The sequence below is a fragment of the Peromyscus maniculatus genome, chromosome 3 (assembly GCF_049852395.1).
Source record: "Peromyscus maniculatus bairdii isolate BWxNUB_F1_BW_parent chromosome 3, HU_Pman_BW_mat_3.1, whole genome shotgun sequence".
Lineage (NCBI taxonomy): Eukaryota > Metazoa > Chordata > Mammalia > Rodentia > Cricetidae > Peromyscus > Peromyscus maniculatus.
This window is the reverse complement of record NC_134854.1, coordinates 57,718,603-57,740,719: the sequence shown is the minus strand read 5'-3', so window position 1 is coordinate 57,740,719 and position 22,117 is coordinate 57,718,603. Positions and strand designations below refer to the sequence as shown.

At 36.6% G+C, this 22,117-nt stretch overlaps 1 protein-coding gene across 3 annotated transcripts in view; it reads left to right on the top strand.

The window, feature by feature from the left end:
- Positions 1–22,117, top strand: part of Exoc4 (exocyst complex component 4) — an 810,377-nt gene that overhangs the window by 247,686 nt on the left and 540,574 nt on the right. For all 3 annotated transcript variants that reach the window (XM_076566558.1, XM_006990369.4, XM_042273016.2), the window contains exons 8-9: positions 7,119–7,264; positions 10,861–10,949. In XM_076566558.1, the coding sequence (XP_076422673.1) occupies positions 7,119–7,264; positions 10,861–10,949 (235 nt within the window). The remainder of the gene's footprint in view (positions 1–7,118; positions 7,265–10,860; positions 10,950–22,117) is intronic.

Genomic DNA, 22,117 nt, shown 5'->3' with positions numbered 1-22,117 from the left:
TCTCATAGTGTGTCGGATCACTTTCATCATCCTCCTTCATCCAATTTATACTATTTCACCACTGGACAAATTATTGGAAAAGTAATTCAGGTATATATCTATTTTAAAGCTCAAGTAGTTCAGATATTGCCCTTGAGTTATAGGTTCAGGAGGAAAGATGGTTGGTACAGGCACATGTACTATAATTTATAGACTGAGTTATGTGGTGATGCATACAGGTTAGGAGGCAAGTCACTCAACGTGGAAAGGGTTTTATTGGCTCCTATGCTGTCTGTGAAGTACAGTTCGTTTTTACTCCGTTTAGTAACAGGGTTAGGGTCTCTTTGGTGAATTCATGCAGTTAGTAAGGTACTTTATGTGTGGGTGGGCACTGCTTTTTAGTATTTAGAGATGATAGGTAAAATGAGTCCAGATATGAAAAGAGGCAAATTAAAAATATATTGCTATAACTACTGTTAAAGAATACTCGAACCTTCATATATTTTTGTACTATGGAATTTTTAGGAAGAATTTAAATGAAATAAAGTTAGATGAAAAAACATGTAAAATAATTATTTTCCTACAGTAGAATTATCAGTTCTCCATTTTAGGATCCTAGAGTTACTATATACTATTAACTAATTTAAACTATCAATGTAGCTCATTGATTAACTTTTAAATTTATCATCAACTTTATTTGTAGCAGATAAATAAAATAATTTAGTTTTGTGTTTTGAATAAATGCACAATTTTAGTAGAAATAGCATACAATTATAATATACCTATTACAGATCTAAAATTTTATTTTTGAGGTAGAATCTTTCTAGAAAAAGCAAGCATATACGAAGTCCAGAAATGAGTAATTTCATGTGGATGTAAGGTATAATTTAGAAAGGGTATTTGAGCTTTATGTGAGAAAGTCTGGTAATACAGGGTTTTAGGCAAAGTGCCTTCTCATCAAGTTATAGAAGGAGGTTAAGTGATGAATAAAATTTCAATATCCAGGTGTATATGGTTAAATGCTAGGTCTGGAAAAACATCTGTGGTGGTTGCTGGCGATCCTAGAAGAACTTAAAGGTACAGTAAAGGGTTTATGCACAGAGTGGGACCTGACTGGTTCATACAGGAACAGAAGGATACAGGCACCCGTAAGACTGTTTTAGTGGGACAATAAGCATATATATATTCACAACAGGGGACTTAGGAACGTGATTCTGGATGAGCCAGTTGAGGTTTTCTTTGTGGACTCCTTAAAGAAGGGAGTCTCTTTATCTCTGTATCCAGGTGCTATATCCTTAGTGCTTTCAAACTTCATTACCAATGTTCCTCTCAAACCCCAATAGGACAATACTTAACATAGTTCCTAGCATTCTGTAGATAGGAAAATAAATGTTAATTGAATCTATGCCTGTGCCTGTTATTTTTGAGATCTCATTTTGAATGAATTATAAGCAATTTTTAATGTGTGTCAATAGTCACATGTTACAGATAACCAATATGAAAGAGTCTTTAGTAACTAAACTGCTAATTGAAAATGCTAGGTCTTGGGCACTTAATTGAATAAACTGTCTCCAGAGAGCATTTTGGCTTTTTTCCAAGATGCATTAACTCTTTGGGGTCATTAGGGTAGCACTTATCGCATTGGAGCAGAAATTTAATAAATGGTACTCCCATGATGTGAGTAAATTAATGTACCTGAGAAAGCCTGAAGTTTCACTGTGGGTGCTGTAGCTGTACCCTGGGGAGCTCATCTGTGAATGTGGAACATCAGTGAGGAGCTGCCCTTTAGATTACACTTTCAATTTAGGTAACCTACTAGCAAGCAGCTACATGGTTGTAATGCCATGTTAGGTATCAGTTACAAAGAAAAGCTTTGGCTTGAACTCAGAGGGAAGGCTAAAAAAACCCATAAAAACAAAACGAAACAAAACCAACAAAACATAAAAGAAAGAAGACAGGCCCATGCAGGACACAGCTGCTGTGTAGGTTTTTACTGGAGTGAGATAGTTGGGTCCATAGTGAAGCTAGACAGTAATCTCCTGGAAGGCAGGAATCACTGTCTGTACAGTCCTTTTATTGAGATTTATTATTTCAGTGTATACATCTACACAATGTAGATACATACACATAAAATATGAATAAGTGTGTATATATATGTCTGAACTAGGAGCTAGATAAACAAAAAGCTTTTTAAAAATGCAATTTTCTTGAATATTTTATTTCCTCACCATATGAATATGAAATACTTATTTCTACCACCAACCTAATGTTAGGAAAAAGGCTGGGTAGCCTCTTTTGGAATTATCTTCCATTTGACTGTGGGCCTGTTGATGAGTAATACTAATCTTACCTATTTTCCAAGGTGCTATGCCCTTACATCTAATAGCAAGATAGATACAGTTAGTTGTCATCATAAGATCAAGAGAAGTTAAGTAAAAAGACCACTGCACAAAGAATGCTGAAAATAAGATGGAGATAATACCACCTCAAGAAGCCAAAATGTCAGAGCCTTTTTTCCTCACACATAGAAAGGCATTCTCCTTGTATGTGGAGTCATATTAATTCTAAGCCTAAAAGTTCCATATTTCCTTTTAGAAAACTGTGCATACATAACTTAAAACTTTCCTTAGGCAATATGCTAAATAAATAAGATTAAATGATGAGTGAGGAGTCATTCAGTATGATATCACCAATATTTCAGCAATTTTTAAATCTCAGAATTTTACTGCTGCCTTTACATCATGGGATTCCTAACCAACACTGTAGCAACTGCTGATAGTACAGTACCAGAATTGCCCCCCCCCACGCATATATATGTATATATATATTATAATATTTTATATATTTTTTTCTGTCCTGGATTTCGCTCTGTAGACCAGGCTGGCCTTGAACTCACAGAGATCTACTTGCCTCTGCCTCCTGTGTGATGGGATTAAAGGCGTGTACCACCACTGCCCAGCTTAAATTCTATATTCTTTACAACTGTGTATATCTTTGCTTTGTGGAGGGAGCCACTCAGCATTCCAGGGCTTCAAAAAATATAGTGAGTCATGGTATCATTTGAAGGTACATGGATTTCAGTATTCCTTCCAACTGTGTCTTTGTGTTTGTTCTCTTCAGTTTGACACATTAAAACTTTATAAGTTAAATGCAAAATACCCATAAACTTCCACTTTGCTTTTGAATTCTAGATCAATAAAAATTATTATTGCTATTCAAAAGTACAAAAGATATTAGTACCTGAAGTAAGAAGGGGTTTGGAACCTGAGGAATGTGGGATTATCTTGTATTGATTTTGTTGGATGATGCCTTTTATGTTAAATGTAATGCTTTTTGTTCCAGATCATATATGTTCTGATCTCATATGGCTTTGATAAAATAGAAATTTGGATTTATGGGTATGTGCTTAAAGTATGTATATGCAATTTAGAATAAACGATTCATTGCCTACCAAGATACAGAATCATCAGGAAATTCTATAGTTTTATTATTTCATTTTAATTTTTGATGCTTGGGATTGGACACATTTTGCCAATGAGCTGTATTCCATGCAACTAGTTATGTTTTACTTTCCAGGCATCTGCTGGGATTAAATTAAAGGCTAGTTATTCTTTTTTGAGAGATTTAAAAATGTACCTTTCCTAATTTTGTGATCAAAAGAAAATGTTATTTGGTTTAAATCAATCTGGTTTCTAGCTAGTTCACATACACAATATCTATATCTATATCTATATCTATATATACATACACATATATACATACAATAAATGGGATTGGTAACACAGTAAAACACAATGGAACAAACTAATGCCACAGCCATTTAGCCTGTGGTTCAGGTCATGCCTGTTCCTTTTGGATTTTACTTGTCTTATAGATTTGTGTATTGATGACTGCTTTGTACACCATGGATGCTATACCTAAATTCAATGTATAAATAGTGCTGTTTGTTGCATGAGTCTATAGTATAAATAAAGAAATATAATGCTTTAAGAGCCATATAAATTAAGGGCTAACAGTATTATGGAATTTTTGGTGGCTACTTATGTAACAATGTGGAACATAGTGCTTTTGGGATTCAGAAAAGGGATTAGCTGACTGAGAGTCTCCTGAAAAGGAGTTGCCAAAGAGAATACATTGGCACTACTCTCGGAAGGATTTGTTGATTAGAGCCAGGGTGATCTAGACTAGGATTCCAGAAACAGTAAGGCTCGTATATATTCAGGGAAGAATTGAAGTAGGTAGACTTGACTGGAATTGAAGTAAGTAGACTGGGGGAATAAAGTACAATTCAAAAGAAATATATTTTGAAGCCAGATTGTTGGATAATCTGTCAGTTATATTTGGCAGTACTGGAATAGTAAGATAAGGAGAGAATTGATGAACTAAGCTGTTAGAGGTGACAGGAATGGGTAAACAAATAAAGAGGTAAGACAGACTCATTAATAGATGAAAGCATGTGAGACTGTATCAAAAGACAGTTCAAGGTTTAGGAACTGTTTTAGATGTATCAGTTGGGGCTGGGCATCACACAATCTCTTGTTCTCTACATTTGGATCAGTTATGGCTTTCTGTAATGATTCCCATTTGTTGCACAGAGAAATTTCTGTGATGAGAGATCAGAACTACACTTATTTGTAGGAAAAAAGGGTAAGTATTTAGAATGTAGTTAGGGATTACACTGCTTTAGTAAATAGTGGTTGTAGGTTCTCCTCTGAGATTCGTGATTTTGCTAGCCTTGGGTAGTTGGGTAGGTCTAATTATCACCTCCATAATCACACTTACGTGTGTGCACACACACATACACACACATAATACTATGCGCATACACACACACACACACACATACAGCTAACATTATATTGATTGAACAGGTTGTATTTGAAGATTCAGGAATATATATCATTATATAATATTCAAATTCATATAGAGAACATGGGGGTGCCTAGGAAATGTTAGAGGGAGGAAAGGGAAGGTGAAAATTATTTAATTATATTATAATTAAAAATTATTAAAGTGGTCCTGCATTTAAACCCAGAGACAAGTGATAAAATTCTGTAAAAATAAAAAGGCAGCAGAAGGAATAGCTATTTGTATCTGAAAATGATTTAAGTTTTAGCAAAGTTGTTTCTTTCAGTGAAATATGACTGTACAAAGTAATATCAAGCATACACTCATACACATGAGAATATAATTTGTGAGAGACATCAGCAGTAAACCATATCATGGCAAAGGAAACAACAGATGTGAAGGCTACTTTTAAAACTTTGGAACCTGAAGACAAAAACGAATTAAAGATTATAGATAGCATATAATGATTGGAGGTAAATTTTGTTGAGAAGATGGAAGTAGGATCTGTTTGTAGATAAAGATAACGTGGTGGAGAGAAACAGCCCAATGAACAGTGCTGCAAGGCTATAATTCAGGGGTGCTGCTGATGTGGAGAAAAAGAACACTGATCTTAAGATACCTGGGTTTGGTGAATGCCTGCTAGTTATGCCTCCTTGGTCAGTGATTTATCGTTCAGGTCAGGTATTGAATACTGGGACATTATGTGCCTTACAAGAATTACTTGGTTTAGTGTAACTTTGTTTTAGCAGGAGACATTCTCTGTTACATTGGTATTAAGGCCAAAGCTTGATTGGCATAGTGAGTTGGTAAGAAACCTTTCTATTCTGTAGGACTTTTAAATAATTTTTGAGTTTTATAGTTTTCTTTTGATCACAGATAGCTGAATATCTTACTAGCAGCTATCACAATCTACAGCTTGATCAAGTTCCTCAGTTAAGCTCTCCATAGAGACTCAACTCAGTGTCTTCCTGATACCAGAGAGTTCAGTGATCTTTATCAGAGGTGATATTTGTTACTATATTATTTCGTGGACCTACTGGATAATACTCCAATGGTCACATAAGCACAGCGTTTTCCCATTCTGTTAGAATATTTTATGGTTTTCCTGTACCATTTTTATTATACAGAAGCTATTGCTACTTGTAGGACTGTTCTTAAAAAGAGTTTGATTGTGCAGCACTGCTGAGCATCCTAGTCATGTATACAGGATTTAAAGTTACTCAATCCAGGTTGAAATTGGTCCCTTTGCAATTTTTAGAACTACTACTAATTCACTTAAAGTACAAAATAGAAATTCAGACTTCATCGATTTGAGACTCAAAAGAATGCTAATATTTAAAAAATTTCAGATGTTCAAGTATTGAGTAGTGTGTGTTTGTTTGTGGAAGAGGCTTCATCACCTTCACACTTACTAAGTAATGCTCATTTCACTTCAGAAATGCTTTTTCGGTGATGATATTTAAAGTAGAGTTTAATGTTCAGTGAGTGAGTAAATAGATGAGACCTTGAGTCTCTGAAAAACACTTCCTTGACTCATGGGTGGTTTTTCTAAGATAGAAATGAGTTTAACTGCTTTATCTTTATTAGGTATTCTTAGGAACTATTGTGCTTTCTGTTCCAAATTTGTATTTTTTTAATGAATGTGTTTACATTGTGGCTCTATGGTGAATTTTATAAGGCATACCTGTTGGAAGTAGTTGATCACAAAAACAGTTGCTCCTTTCCTCTTTTTAAGGTGAATAGCAGTCATAGTAAGTCTTTGCAGGTTGGGAGCATCTCACTTCTTAGCCCCCCTTCCTAGACATTCCTTGACAGGTTTGCTGGCATGCTTATCTACAGTGCTGGCAGAATGAAGGGTCACAGCGTGAACTCTGGCATTAGTCCACCAGGGACTACTTTGCAGCTCCAGAATCTCTCTGAACCCCACAACCTGATACATCTAAATAGATTAGTACCTTGCCTAGAGCACAGTAAGCCCTCACTAAATATTAGGCCATTGCTGCTAATGCTGCTGTTCTTTGGAATAATGAGGATTAAATGCTTAGTAAAGAAGAACCTTTTACTAATTCACCCAGCATGATACTTGGCATGTTCCAATGCTCACAACCTCCAGTTCCTTGTAAATTACTAACAAGTATATGATTTTATAGCTGTAATAGAGCTTTCCTTATATCTCTGACTAGGAGAATGAATATCTAGGTTTATATATTCTGGAAGTCTGGGATGAGGCTTTAGAATTGTATTTGTACATTAGCACATGTGTAAATTCAACTGCTCATCTAATTGTACAGATGCTCTTGACTGAATACTTGGATATGAAAAACACACGTACTGCATCAGAACCATCAGCTCAACTAAGCTATGCTAGCACTGGACGAGAGTTCGCAGCCTTTTTTGCCAAGAAGAAACCACAAAGGCCAAAGAATTCTCTTTTCAAGTAAGTATACCAGTATCAGAGAGACAGGAAGCTGTGGTGAGTCAGCTGAGCAGGAGGGCTTCTATGTCATCCACAGCCACACACTTCCTAACTGAAGCTGCCTTGAAGCAGTTTGTAGTAAGGGAACATATCCTGTTTTGTTTTCTGTTGCCTTCTGTCAGGTCGAGTGGCTTTTTCAGAATAACTGTTGGACTATCTATAACTCTGAGTACATTTTTCAAGCTTGGTTCTGGAGAGTTTTATACAAGATTAAGGAAAGTGAAACTTCCCAGGTGTTTCTGAAGAATTTTATAGGAAATGAAATATGTCATCCTTGAAAAAGCCCCAAGTGCCAAGAATTAACCTTTGTTAATAAAGTTATGCACTATTGGCTTTTATGTGGTTAGATCCTTAATAATGGAGCAATCCAAAAGGTTTTAATTTTTTCCTAATTACCATGTTAGTGAACTCTGCAGCCATGTGCTCAGAGTATCTATTTCTTGGCAATAGCTAATAGTTTGTAAGTTAAGACTGATGTTGATAATACTAGCTGGTACGGATAGAATGCTTTCTGTGTACAAGATTTTACACATTGATTTATCAAAATTATTCCAACTAAACAGTTTAATTCGGAATTAACAAAATTTCAGCAACTGTAGCAACAATACCAAACTTTATTCCTTACTTAGTGCTATAAATATTAAAGTCCTCACAGACAAAAACTGATGTATGGAGAAATTAAGTACATCATATAAAGTAACAGCTAACAAAGTGGTAGTGAGGATACAAACAAGGAGAAGACTCTCTCACTCTGGAATCCAGTTTCCCGTCTCCAGCTGGTTGAAATTGAAAAGCCTATCACAACTAACAAATCACAGTAGCCTGTAGAGACAATGTTTGTTTTTCCCAGAGATGCTCAAATAAGGACATTAAAAACAACACATGAACTACAGTTGCCAAGGACCAGTTTGCTTATGGCCTGAGTTTAGCTATATCCATATTCTGTTCTCATCCCTGAATTTGAATTGTGATCTTCATAAACCATCACACAATTTTATTTGAAAAAAGGAAAAAAAAAAATTAAAAGAAATAAGCACATTGTATATATTTTATTTCATATTTTTTACTTAGTTTTTAAACTTTTGAAATATGCTTAATCTTTCAATTTGATTATAAATTATAACTTCAAAAGCCATAAAACATATATGCGTGTATACATATGTGTATGTATGTATATATTATGTATGTATACACCCCCACCCCATGCTTAAGTCATTTCAGTGCCCTTCTCTCTCTTCAGCCTTGTACTCCTGTTTTGGGAGCATATAACTTTTCTTTTCTTATGTCACTCAATCTGTTTCTTTCTCTTTCTGCTTCCTCCCTAGCCCATCTTTCTTTGAAAGCTCCATTTACCCTTTGATGTATATACTTTTTCTTTTTGTGATGAACACTAAGACCAAAAAGCAGATTTGGGAGGAGAGGACTTATTTGGCTTCAACTTCCACATGAGTACATTATTGAAAAGATAGGGCAGAGACTGAAGCAGGAACTATGGAAGAACAGGATAGCACTACTTACTGATCTGTTCTCTCCCGATGAGTCTCTCAGCCAACTTTTTAATACAATGTAGGCCTACTTGGCTAGGCATGGCAATGCCCATAGTGGGCTGGGCCCTCCTAAACCAATTAGCACTCAAGAAAATGCTCTATAGGCCCATCTGATCAAGGCTCTTCTCCATTACCATTCTCCTTTCTCCAGGTTTGTGTCTTGTTGACAATAAACACTAATCAGTACACCCTTCTAAGCTTATTGCAGAAAGCAGGCTTTGGGGTTCTAACAGGTCATGCTCTCAATCATCACCGTCTCAGCCTCCGACCGTACAAACACATTCAGTCATTTATCATTGGCTACATTGTGGTATAGGGGTGGGGGTGGGGGGAAGAGAAACCCCTAATTGTTAGACATGAAAAAACTTAATTAATTGTTATACATTTATTATTATTGGTCAGTAATAAAACTCATCCTTGTCCTAGAAATGGACAGTTATACAGATCTGCTTACTTTTAACATTAGCCATGCAGGCCTGAGTAGGTCTCATGTGTGAGCATGCCTCAGTCCCTTTGGCTATAAAATAAGAAGGTGAGACTGAAGAGTCTCTCATGCCTCTTTTAGTATAAAATTATCTCAATCTGTGACTTGTAAGCATAAAGAAAATTCATGAATAGCAAGTCTGTCAAGTCATAAAGGACTCAGATTGTGGAGAGCTATAATCTGTTTCTATCGGATCTGTGAAGGACTTTATTACCCTCCTTAATTGCCCTTAGCCAAGGTTAATTGTGTGTAAGTTCTCTCTTATTGTACAATGTGTGCTTCTTTAGTATTTGCTGGAGAGTTTGTTTTTTCCTTTGCCATCTCTGATCAATAGCTGTCAGCATGCTTTTTGGAGGTCAGTGACTTCTTTTCTGCACTTGACTGGCAGGTGGCACTTTTTAAGTACTGCACACTTTGCCTTCCTTCCGGCTCTTTGTGCCTCTTCATTCCTGGTAGGGTGCAGAGAGCAGATCAAGTAACTGAAGTATTTCCTTCACAGGCTGATACTCGTCTTGGTATTCATTTTCCTTGTCAAGGACTGGATAAAAGAGACATGATTAAGAAAATGATGCTCCTTTCTTGTTGCTAGTTACTGATCCCATGGACTCTGTTACTCTCTCCCTATGTTGTTGCCCTTTAGAGGCAAAACTCTTAGAAGGATTCCTTCTTTTGTCAGCTTCTTATCCTGTCTTTGAAAGTCTCAGATTTAAAATGGAATCGGCAGTTCATCAAAAGATTTGCTATTTGATACAGTTATAATTTTACTTGGTTTTATTCTTACCTGTAAGCTATTCTTTATGATTAATTTGTTTTGTGTTCCTTGTTTTAGCTTTTTAGAGACCCATTCTTTACCACAAGTCTGTTTCCTATGTTGCTGACCTTAGTAAACAATTCCTGGAGAATATTTTATATGGTGCTATGTCACAGGACAAAAACTAGAAGCCATTTGGAAACAGTGTTTTTAGAATATTTAGAAAGAGACCGATGATGTCTTGCTTTTTTGATGTTACTGTTCATTTGTAGAAGCTCCTATCCTCTTGTCTCTTAACTCAACAATTTAGGAAGAGAACTGCTCTGAAGAGCCAATATATCTGCTGAGGCAGCCAGTAGTCAACGATGGCTTTTGATTTGGGTAATAGCATAATTAGAATGACTTTATAGAGTACACTTGTTGCTGTATATCTAGGCATCCTGGCAGAGGATGACAATGACAACAATGACAATAATGATGATCTGAAGGTAAAGGAAAGTGGAGGTGGGTCATGATTATTCTATGTGACATGTGTAATGAGGACAAGGTTCAAATACTACTGTAGAGGACAGTAGCTGGACTATTGTAAATAAACCAAGATTTGGGCAGCTGTCCCAGGCTTATTATGGTATAGCCAAAAAAGCCATAATTATAACTGTTATATACCAGGAAATGCTATACATACCAGAATACAGTAGAGTAGAATATTTTTGGGAATACTTAGTTAGATGCCATTTTGTGGCTTAACCATGTGGTACTGTGTGTTGCATTGTAGGTTCGAATCATCCTCCCATGCAATCAGCATGAGCGCCTATCTTCGAGAACAGAGAAGGGAACTCTATAGTCGGAGTGGAGAACTTCAAGGTAGGCAATTGGACTTCTCTAGAAAAACCAGTTTTCTGGAGGGCAGTCTGCAATGTGTATAGCATATGAGTTTGTGTTCAACATTGACAAAGTTCTTCTAAGATAAATTTTAATGAATTGGTAATCCTTTTCCAATGTCATTCCACAACATCTGATGTGAGGCTTCTAAAACTAGTACTGTCCCAACAAAGAATGAATTGCTGTTGAGGTAGGAATTCTAAGCAGATGAGATGAGGCTAGCTTGAGTCCAGTCATAGTTCAGTAGGATGCTAGTCATTTATGGTGGCCACTGGGGTTTCCATTTGCTCATTTTTTTGAAGCCTTCTGGAGTATGGCAGGTAGAAAGGGGAAGTTCAGCCTCTATCAGGTAAAGAGCCCATGGATGCTTGTGGATAGTGTGGTTTGAGCATTGTAAATTGATAATAAGCCTCTTGATACCCATTTGTGGTTACTAAAGAGTTTTATTTTGCAGAGGAAAATACTTTGAAAATAAATTGTAATATAAATAAAATAAAAACTGCGGTGATGGCATTTCCTTTAGTGACAAAAAATAGGTACTATCTTAGGTTTTTGTTAGGGTTTCTGTTGCTGTGAAGTGACACCACAGTCACAGTAACTCTTATAAAGGAAAACATTTATTTGGGGCTGGCTTGCAGGTTCAGAGACTTAGTTCATTATCATCATTGTGGGAAGCATGGAAGTGCACAGGTAGACATGATACTGGAGAAGGAACTGAGAGTTCTACATCTCGATCAGCAGTCAGCTGGAAGAGAGAGAGAGAGAGAGAGAGAGAGAGAGAGAGAGAGAGAGACAGACAGACAGACAGACAGACAGACAGACAGACAGACTGGGCTTGGCTTGAGCATCTGAAATCCCAAAACCCACCCTCAGTGACACACACCTTCTTCAACAAGCCACACCTCCTAATCCCTGTCAGATAGCACCACTCCCTAATGACCAAGCATCTATACTGAACATGTATATGGCTCTATTGTCATGGCCTAAATGCTACAGTAGGACAGCTATTTCTATAGCATTTGTATTATATTAGGTATTATAAAATAAAGATAATTTTTATTTATTTATTTATTATGTTTACGGTGTTCTTTTTGCATGTATTTCTGCATACTAGGAGAGGGCAGCAGATCTCATTACAGATGGTTGTGAGCCACCATGTGGTTGCTGGGAACTGAACTCAGGACCTCTGGAAGAACAGTCAGTGCTCTTAACCTCTGTGCCATCTCTCCAGCCCAAATAAATAAAGATAATTTAAAGTAATGGATGTTTGTAAGTCATGTATAGAACCTATATCATTTTATATAAGAGATTTGAACATCTCTGGGTATTGTTATCCATGGGGATGACCATACATATACCCTAAACAGACACTTCAACAACAGTGTGGGAATATACGTACTAACAACTAGGCAGATTACATGAATATAATTGCTAGAGGACTTAAGAGAATGGAATGATTACTTTAGAACTCTGGACTTTAAGAGAGATGGATATGAAGACTTTTTTTAGTCTTTGATGCACTGAACTACTTTGATTATTCTGCTGTGACTAGCTTACACAGTTACTTAGTTAACCAGACTCATCATAGGTCTTCCTTAGAATACTGTGTAGTAACCAGTCAGCCTTTCTGGGTTTTAAGACTATTGCCTAGTCATCCCATCTCCACCTCTATACTAACTTGCTAACTTGTAACTTTTTTCCAAAACCTTGCTGTGCTCTCTCATACCTCATATAATAATTGCTCCAAGAGCATACTAACCAGAAGTAAAAGTCTAGGAATATGTTCTATGTATTAAGATGAGATTCGCATAGCGACATTTATTTAATTACTCTTAAGGTGTTATGCATCTTGATGTGCTTCTTGGAGGAATTAGAGGGTACATAGGACTGAGAACAATAGCAGAATGACCCCTCTGTCATGCAGGGAGTGGAGGACCATGCTCACCCCAGCTCTGGAATGTAACTGCTTTTCAGGAGAAAGAGGAAACACTACTAAGTGTGGAATGGTGTGACAGTAATAGTACACATGGGTTTGCAGGAGTTGTAAGCTCTGTAAGCTCTGTAAGCTGCCCCTTCGGGATACAGTAGGTTATGAGGGCTAGTGTAACATTCTTCCTACTGTCCTATTTTTTTGTTGTGTTTCCTTAATAGTTTGTTTGCCCCCATCATTTTTCTGCATCTGCCTTACATTAAACTCTTTTAACAATAACAAGTCCCTCTCCAAAGTTAATTTCCAATAATTTCATTTAAAAAAAAATATTTCAAAGGGCAGTGTTAAGGGCCCTCCAAAATTGAGTAGAAATTATAGAGCACGTGTAGAATCTCTGTCCTCAGCAGTCCCCTCTGCTAACACCATCCCTGGGTCATCGAAGTAATGAATGGGGCAGCAGCACACCTATCTGTCACTCAGGTTCAAATATTATTAGTCAATATTAGTATCATCAGTGACTAGTGCCACGTGCTATTTCTTAGACAGAAAGAATAGGAAGACTTCTATGTTGTAGCCTTGTGGAGTGATTCTTCAGTCGCTCTCTGTGGTCCATGATCTCTTGAGAAGCAGAACATCTGGCAATGCAGAGTAGCTAGTCCTGGGCGTAGATGCCTACATCCAAAATGTAGCTCCCCACCACCTGTTTGCTTTTGTTTTTTCTTGATGGTGATAGAAATAATACCTGCTTTGTGAAGAGGCTGGGAAAATTTGGCTTTAATCTGTTCTCTCTCTCTCTCTCTCTCTCTCTCTCTCTCTCTCTCTCTCTCTCTCTCTCTCTCTCTCTCACACACACACACACACACACACACACACACACACACACACACACACACACACACACACACAGAGCTTCTGTTTTTCCGTATCATCTTTTGTAGGCTAAGTCTGACTTGACTTCTGAGTTAACCTTCGTTCTCACTCATTCTTTCTAGTGAGCTTCCTTGCCTTCCGCTCCACTCCCCAGTCTATTTCAGACACATATACACTCCTGGGTTGTGGCCCTGCTGTTTGGTGCTTCACTGCCACATCTTTCTTTCATGTTCTCTTTGGGAGTGCTTCCCATAGTACAGCATGTACCAGTGCTTACCTGCCAGAGTTTATGACAATGCTGTAAGCTCCATGAGTGGCATGCCATTTATTTCTGGTGCTTCTTACAATGCTTGTTAGGGCAGATGTACCCTAAACACTGGCTGGCTGTGACAAATGAATGAGGCCAGGTAAAGTGTGAGATAGGATAGAGAGATCACCTGGTGGGAGGAAGTACCCTAACAGGAGGTGTGGCCATTGACAGTCTTCATCTTTCAGGGATGTTTACATGCCTTTTTAAGTTTAAGGAGGAGGGACCATGCATGAGTTTTTGTTCTCTGTGGTTACCTTACACATAAGCTTTATTAAGTAGAAAAGTTGCTCTTCAGCTGCCAGACCCACGAGGAAACTGCTGTATATAAGTAGGAGGAAAAAGAAATAAGTAAGTTACAAGATAGGAAATGGAAGAATCACTGTAATCTAACTTTCTCATCCTTTAAAACGTTCAATGAAATATGAGACTTTCTAGCAGAAGTCTGTTGTACTAAGTGTGTTCAGCATGATTTTAGGAATATCTTTGACCATGAGAGAGAAAAGATTAGCAAATGTATCATGTTCATGATAGCCATTAAAAAGTACTGTAGTGTAAAAAGTACTGTCACCTTATGTGCTTGGTGAGGACATGGATCAACTGACTAGCTCTTGAAAAGGTTTGATGATGTTTGGTTCCAGAATAGAAGTTTCTCTGATGAGTGCTTTTAATATTTCAGTAAGAAAAAAAAATCACACCTATTCTATCTAAGAATGGCTGTTTCTTTTCAGTTATTCACTAATATGACTGTTCCAAGGACCACAGCTCACCCCTGAAAAAGCTTCATTGAATAGTTCAGCCAAATCATAAGAGACTAAGATTTCTGTCTCTTTGTTAAAGCCACATAGCTTCAGGCTTCTCCTCCCAGTGGTTTGGTTCATGGGGTCAGCTTCCCTCTGTTGCAGGGGAGCAGCAAAGAAATCACCCTAACGACCATCAAAGTGACATTAAAAAGCTCAAGTTTTACAAAGTTAAGTTCTTGCCAACATGTTTGATTTATCATGCAATTAAAAATGCTACTCAGACTAACAGTGCACTAGGGGGAACATGAATTTAAAAATGAGATTTCTTTGGTACTATCAGCCCATCTCAATTGGCTCTTACTGTTAAGGTACAGATGGTTCATTATATAGCTGCCGTTGGCAGTCAGGACTGAGGAGGTGGGGGTGCTACTTCAAAGTGGGTGAGATAACAGGTGGAATCTAACTTGTGTATGTGTCTGCGTTAATCATTGGCTTCCTGTTGTTCTGAGCCTCTCGACTGCTTCATTGTACTGCTTAGACAGCATTGTTGTAGGGAAAGGTGGATCTTAGTTTTAATGAATGTTTAGCTTGAACATAGCTTTTTAAAAATGTGTTAATGTGCAGAATACTATAATGATGAACACATTACCTTGTGAGTGTTGAGAAAATCAAAATACTGCTACTCATGAGCAAATAGCTTGGTTTAATCACTTCAACTGGGTCTCATTTTCTGACATAACAAATAACAGCAATCTCAAATTCTGGTTACTAATGCAGGTGCTAGAACTATTAAGTTAGAAGTTTATACTGTGGGAAAATTAGAATAATACTGCTTTAAATTAAAGTAGTGCTTGAAGCACTAAGGGAGGGTTGATTCTGCCTCAACTCTCCACTCTAGTCCATTGAGATGATGCTCCTCCAGGTCACAGTGACTTCCATTATGGCAGAGTCCTGTGTTCGCTCTTCTGCATTTGGCTCACTTGCTCATTCAGCTTCTCTTTGCTGTTTTGACTCCTCATGCTTTTGTGATGATTCTCAATAACTTGATTTTTCGGTGTTTGGTCCTGGGATTTCTTCTTTGCTCACTTTCTTCTTTGCTTCTTTGCTCTGTAACTCTCCTGGATTTTCATCAGTCCAGTCAAGGCTCGGCCTAGTGCGTAGGAATAGTAGACTGCTATATCTGTGTCTCCTGCCCATTACATTCTAGTTCCCTTATCTCCAGCCTCCTGCCCCTCATCATATCATTATTGAGCACAACATCAAAGAATTTCTGTCATGACACTCTTCTTCGGCATGTCTTGTTTATTTTTAACTTGTTAGTCTATACCATCTTCCACCCAGACTTGAAATCTCACTATTTATTGTTGCACTGCAATGCCTAGGATAAAGCTGTGATTAAATTAGGCTCTTTAAAATATAGGATGAGAACTTGTGATATGGAACACGTATTTGCCATACACAAGCATACACAATTGTGTGTGTGTGTGTGTGGGTGTGTGCGTGTGTGCGTGTGCTTTTTTTATATTCTGCCTACAGATATGTATACATTATAGTGGAGAAAATCTTTATCTTTATTTCCTTGTTGGTGGGCATGCATTATAACCTATTTGACAAATTTTAATAAAAGGTTTAATAAACCATATTCAGAATCCTGTGATTTATCTTCCCTTAGTTTTCAAGATAATGAATGGGTAGAGTTTAATGGCCATTGATTCAAGTTGAAATATATGCTGTTTTGATTAATTTCCTTTTTGTCTAAGGGCTACTTAGCTTCCTGTTTGTGCTCAGTGATCTTACCTTTGGAGTGCCAGCTTTATTCCTGTCAATTTAATGAGTGGCGTTTCTTTAATTGTGACATTATAAGACTCTGCAAATCTTCAACTGCTTTAGAATTAGCTTTCCTAAGAGGCTTTGCTCTACATAGTAAATATGGAAGTACTGGTATCAGGGACAACTGAGCTCTTTGGCTGACCTGAAGTTCCTGATTATTATTATTTTTTTTTATCTCTGAGGGGTTGTTGATGACTGGAGTTGTGAATGCTTAATGACCTTGTATATAATTAATGTATTTGTGTATTTGTGGTTACCTTGCCTTCAGCTAAGACAACATTTTACATCCATTAGCCATGGGGTGATTATCCTCTTTAGAGAAGGATTTTTTTTTTTTTTTTTTTTTGGTGGAGCTGAAGATTGAACCCAGGGTCTTGCACTTGCTAGGCAAGCTCTACCACTGAGCTAAATCCCCAAACCCTAGAGAAGGATTTTTAACAGCAGTCTCTGAAGCTGCAAGCTGCTCTATAGTGGAGCATTTTGCAAGATGTCATTTATGTGCACATTTTCAGGGACATTTTAAATGGAGTAAGGTATGGTATTTAGTGCAATGATTTTATATTCATACCGCACATTTGTTCTGTGTTCTTAAACACAAGAAGCACTTGTAGAACTTCATATCCTAAAATTTGATTAGGGATTTCATTGCAGTCTTTTAAATTTTACTTAATGACTTTGTTAATAACTGTAACAATATGCAGAACACATGAAAAGAAGTCCTTTTTTCTTTTGAAAATTGCATATAATTATTTCAAAATAACTTTAATCTTTTATATTATCTTTTCTGTTTTAGCCTTAATATTCTGTAAAAATGGATTCCCTTTTGTATATTTATATCCTTGCTTTTAAAAAGAGTGATCTTAACTTACTTATTATGGTAAGATTTATCAAATAATGAACTTTTAATAGAGTTTTTATAAATGCTAATTTCTTCATATGTTTCTAAGAAGTAATAAGTACACTTTTCTCCTGTTATGAATAAACTTAATGCATTATGTGAAATCATTTAGGAAATAAAAACATTCTGAATTTTTTATTAGTTTTATTTAATGTGTTAGCCTCCATATATGATAGAGAACATTATTTTATTTAAAAATTCTTGTCAGGTTTGAATTTAATTTCTAAAATGAACTTTTTTTGCAAATACTCTGGTTTCATATGTTTTCCTATTTACATGGAAGTGGGGGTGAGGTGGTGATCACTGTTAACTGAGCCATGTGAAGGAGACTGGAATTCCTGAGAAATGGAATCTAGGAGGTATAAGACAGTCATCACAAAGTGATGTCAGTGACTTCACTTATTACAAGAACTTCATTCATTATGAAGAGCCTTACTTTAAAAATATTCCATTATATTCCTTTATTCATTGATTTATAGAAGTGGAGATGTTGTTAATGTATTTGAGTTTAAAGCCATATAAGTGCATTTATACCATTCTTCAATGGCTTTTTTTTAAAAGCAATTATATAAAAAGTAATAAATTCTAATGTGGTCTTGCTTTATAGCTTTTTAAAAAAATATCAAAACAACTACTTTAATCTAATTTTCTTAGGTATTATTTTTGGTGTTGAATGTGGTATATATAACCCACACTAGCCTTGAATTTTGGATTGTTGTGTGTCTCCTGCCTGCAGGTTGGGATTATAGTGTGCACCATCTCATGCCTGCTTCTTAGACTTATATAGTTTATTTAGGGCAGTTCATACTGAGGTGAGCATTTTTAGAAAATAGAAAAGACCATAACCATTATGGCAGATAGTGACCACAGTATTTACTAGAAATTCATGAGAATGGTCAATAGCAAGCTTATGGTTGTCTAATAGGACACAACTCATAGTACCATTTTATATTTTCAAAATAAAGTTTGTATAAGGGAGATATTACCTTATGAAGTAACCTATTAACAAAATTCAAAAGAAATTGGTATTAGCATGCAGGTATTTTCTATGTCTAGAAAATAAAAAAGCAGAGTTTAGTTTTAGAAAGTATTTCAGAATTCACTGGCTATTGCTTTCCAGGATTGATTTTTGGTGTAGAATTCTTCTCTTGTTTAAGTCTGATTCCACAGTTCAGAATAGAAGATAAATTAAAGTTGGCATAGTTTGATAAGAAGGATTTAGGTTCCCCAGCCCACCTGCCTAGGCACTTACCCAACCTGCCCTTTCCCTTTCTCAGTCTGGGTACCTGGATGACCTTGATCAGCCTTTATACACTTTCAGAAGAAGATAAATCTCCACACACCTAAAAATTGAATACAACAGAGAAATGACATTACAGATTGATAAAAGACAGATGAATCAACAAAGGTGGTGAGATAATTGATTATCTATAGAGAAATGGAGAAAATAAAATTGCATTTGTTCCTTGCACCATTTAAAAAACAAAAATTTCATGGATGAGAACCCAAATATGTAAAGTAACATATATTGGAAAGACTGTTCATAGCAGTATTCTTTGACAGTAAAAATCTTGAAATGGCTTTCATGTTCATAAGTAGATGATTATATATGATATACAATAGAGTTATACAAGAGAGTGATGTGTAGTAATGAAAATGAATAAACTATTGTACATTGAATCAGTTAAAAATCAGCCACATAAGAAAACCTGCTCCCCATTTCTGTCTCTGTCTCTTTCTATCTCCGTCTTTCATACAGATACAAATATATACAGATACATAATTTCATTTGGATGATGATCAGAAGCAAGGAGAACTTGCTTTAGTAATAAAATGTACAGAAGTTAAGCTAGGAGAAGAAACTCAAAGTTCTCCACTGGAGCAAATGGAGCCTCTCTAAGAGCCATGCTGTCTTCTTTATTCTTGTTTAAAATGGTCAAATATCACGCTATACTATTTTATGTTGTTGGCTATCATTTACTCCTTTTGGGGGGTCCGCCACCCAGTTCCCAAATAAATCACTCACCAAGGCTTATTCTTAATTATAAATGCCTGGCCTTAGCTTGGATTGTTTCTTGCCAGCTTTCCTTAACTTAAATCCCATGTACCTTTTGCCTCTAGACTTTTCTCATTCTCTTACTTATGTAAATCTTACTCTTGCTCTGTGGCTTGCTGTGTAGCTGGCTGGCTGCTCCCTGGAGTCCCCTTTCTTCTCTGGCTACTTCTCATCCCAGATTTTTCCTTTTATATATTCTGTCTGCCTGCCAGCCCTGCCTTTCCTTTCTCCTGCCTTGACATTGGCCATTCAGCTCTTTATTAGACCATCTGGTGTTTTAGGCAGGCCAAGTAATACAGCTTCACAGAGTGAAACAAATGCAACATAGATAAAGTAACACACATTAAAATACTGTTCCCCAACAATTTTATATGTTGTATAGCGCGTGTAAAGTACAAAAATGAGCAGTTAATTAAAAGATATCTTTTAAGGCTCTAAAACAACATCATATATTTAGTTTGATGTTCCCATATATAAATCCAGACCAAATTTAGAGTTTTCTGACAGTAGGAGTTGTTTGTTTGTTTGTTTGTTTTTTTTAAAGCCTGTATCATCCTATTGAAACCTCATTTCTCCCACAAATCTTTGATCTCCTCCTGAGCTCTTAGGTAACTAAAATAGCTCACCAGATGATAGTTTGTGTTAGGTATGTTTCCTCTTGACTTACCTGTTCTTTTCCTCATTGTTCCATAGTGTCATGGTTATCAAGCGTGAGTTGGAGTCATCAGCTAGGCTGTGTTTGTTCCTTATGTTTTCTGTACCTGTGTATTTATTGATCCTGTACAACTTTGTGAAATGTCTGGTTGTGCCAGGCACTTCACTAGACCCCAGGATACAGTAATGAGTTAAACTAGTTTTATGTTTGATGTGCAAAAGAAAAGAAGGAGGTTGGAAGTAACAGAGACTGACATTTAACAGTCAGCATTGTTTTCCCTTGGCTCTGTTCTCATACAGTTCCTGAATTTTACATAACCATAGGTTTACATAGAATATAAGAATTTCAAACATTGCCAGCCACAGGCGTATGATTTATTTCTTGACAGTAGGGTGTGAGAAAAAGAATTGTATGTTATTTCAGGTCACACATGGAAGAGAAGGAAGAGACTCTCCTCCTCTTCCAGCCCAGTATGTGTGTAGAGACATGCTTATACTGGAATGTGGTGAGCAGCTCCTTAGATAATGCAGATGAGACCATATTATGCAGATCATAGAGCTAAAAATTAGAAAGAGCCCAGGTCTCTCTTCCCTGAAGTGGTACACCACTGAGTACTTACTGGACCAGAGCTGCCATCCCACCCCAGAGAGGATACGTTCTCAGTGTTAAATTTCTAGTGTTTTTTTTTTTCTTTATTATTACTTCCAGTCCTACTTAGACCCTAATCAAGTGTTCATGCCAAATAGTAATGGCAGCATTGTGACACACTGGATGGCGTTATGTGTATGCATATGCAAGTGCTAGAGAAGGCAGAGAGCCTTTCATCCATATGGAAGTCTTTTCAGATGGAAAAGGGACAAGCATTTCACCTGTTGGGCACAGCATGAATAAATATATGAAAGGGTGTGAGGGGTGAAGCTGTTCTTTCTTAATTTGCATTTCAGAATATGACTCAATCTTTTCTATTAATTAGGGAGCTCTGTTAGTATATAGTAATTTAGACTCATTCTGATTTGTTACTTTTGGGAAACAGTGATGCAGAGGACACCAGACTTGTTGCCACTGTTTATCCTAATATCCATGAGATCAAGAAACAATTTTGGAGAGGTGATGATAGGAAGATAAAGATCATTAGCATATGAACAATTGCTAATTGTAATCACACTGAATTTTCTGACTGTTCAAGTTTTATAGTTATACAACTTTATAAAGATCTATATAGGAAAAGTAACACTTTTATATGAAACTCATATAGTGTCCTCTGAGATTGTGTATGGTAGATGAGGCCAGGGTGGACATAATGGGAGAGGCCATATCATGAAGGATTAGTCTAACACGTTTCTAAACCACCTTGATGTAAAAATAGAATGTTCAGTTAGGTTGTAAGTAGTGTTGGCAGCTTGGTCCTATATTGAGATTTCAGAATTCTTCCTGTTCACATCTGATTTCCAGCTTGTGACTGTGGTGTGAATGAAAATATGCATCAAGTTACTTTTGGCTTTCCCACAAATTTAAACTCAAAAAGCCATATTACAGTAATATAGATAGTATGTATGAATGCTACATGAATATTGTAATAGTCATAATATAGAATGTTCATTCCTAGAATTGTGATGACATCTACTGAATTGCAGCCAGTTCATTTGCATATTCATGCCCACTTAGCTCAAATAAGTCCCTGTTTGTTTGCACATTAATGTCTGGTTTCTACATCAGTTAACTAATTTACATATCCCTGTTCAGTTGGTTAGTGATGTTCATGTGTAGTGTAGCTCTGTGCTTGAGTGGCTTGGGGAATATTATGGCTTAATGGAGGAGCACCTATTTCTCATTATACTTTTGCTGCATGGACTAATCGTTT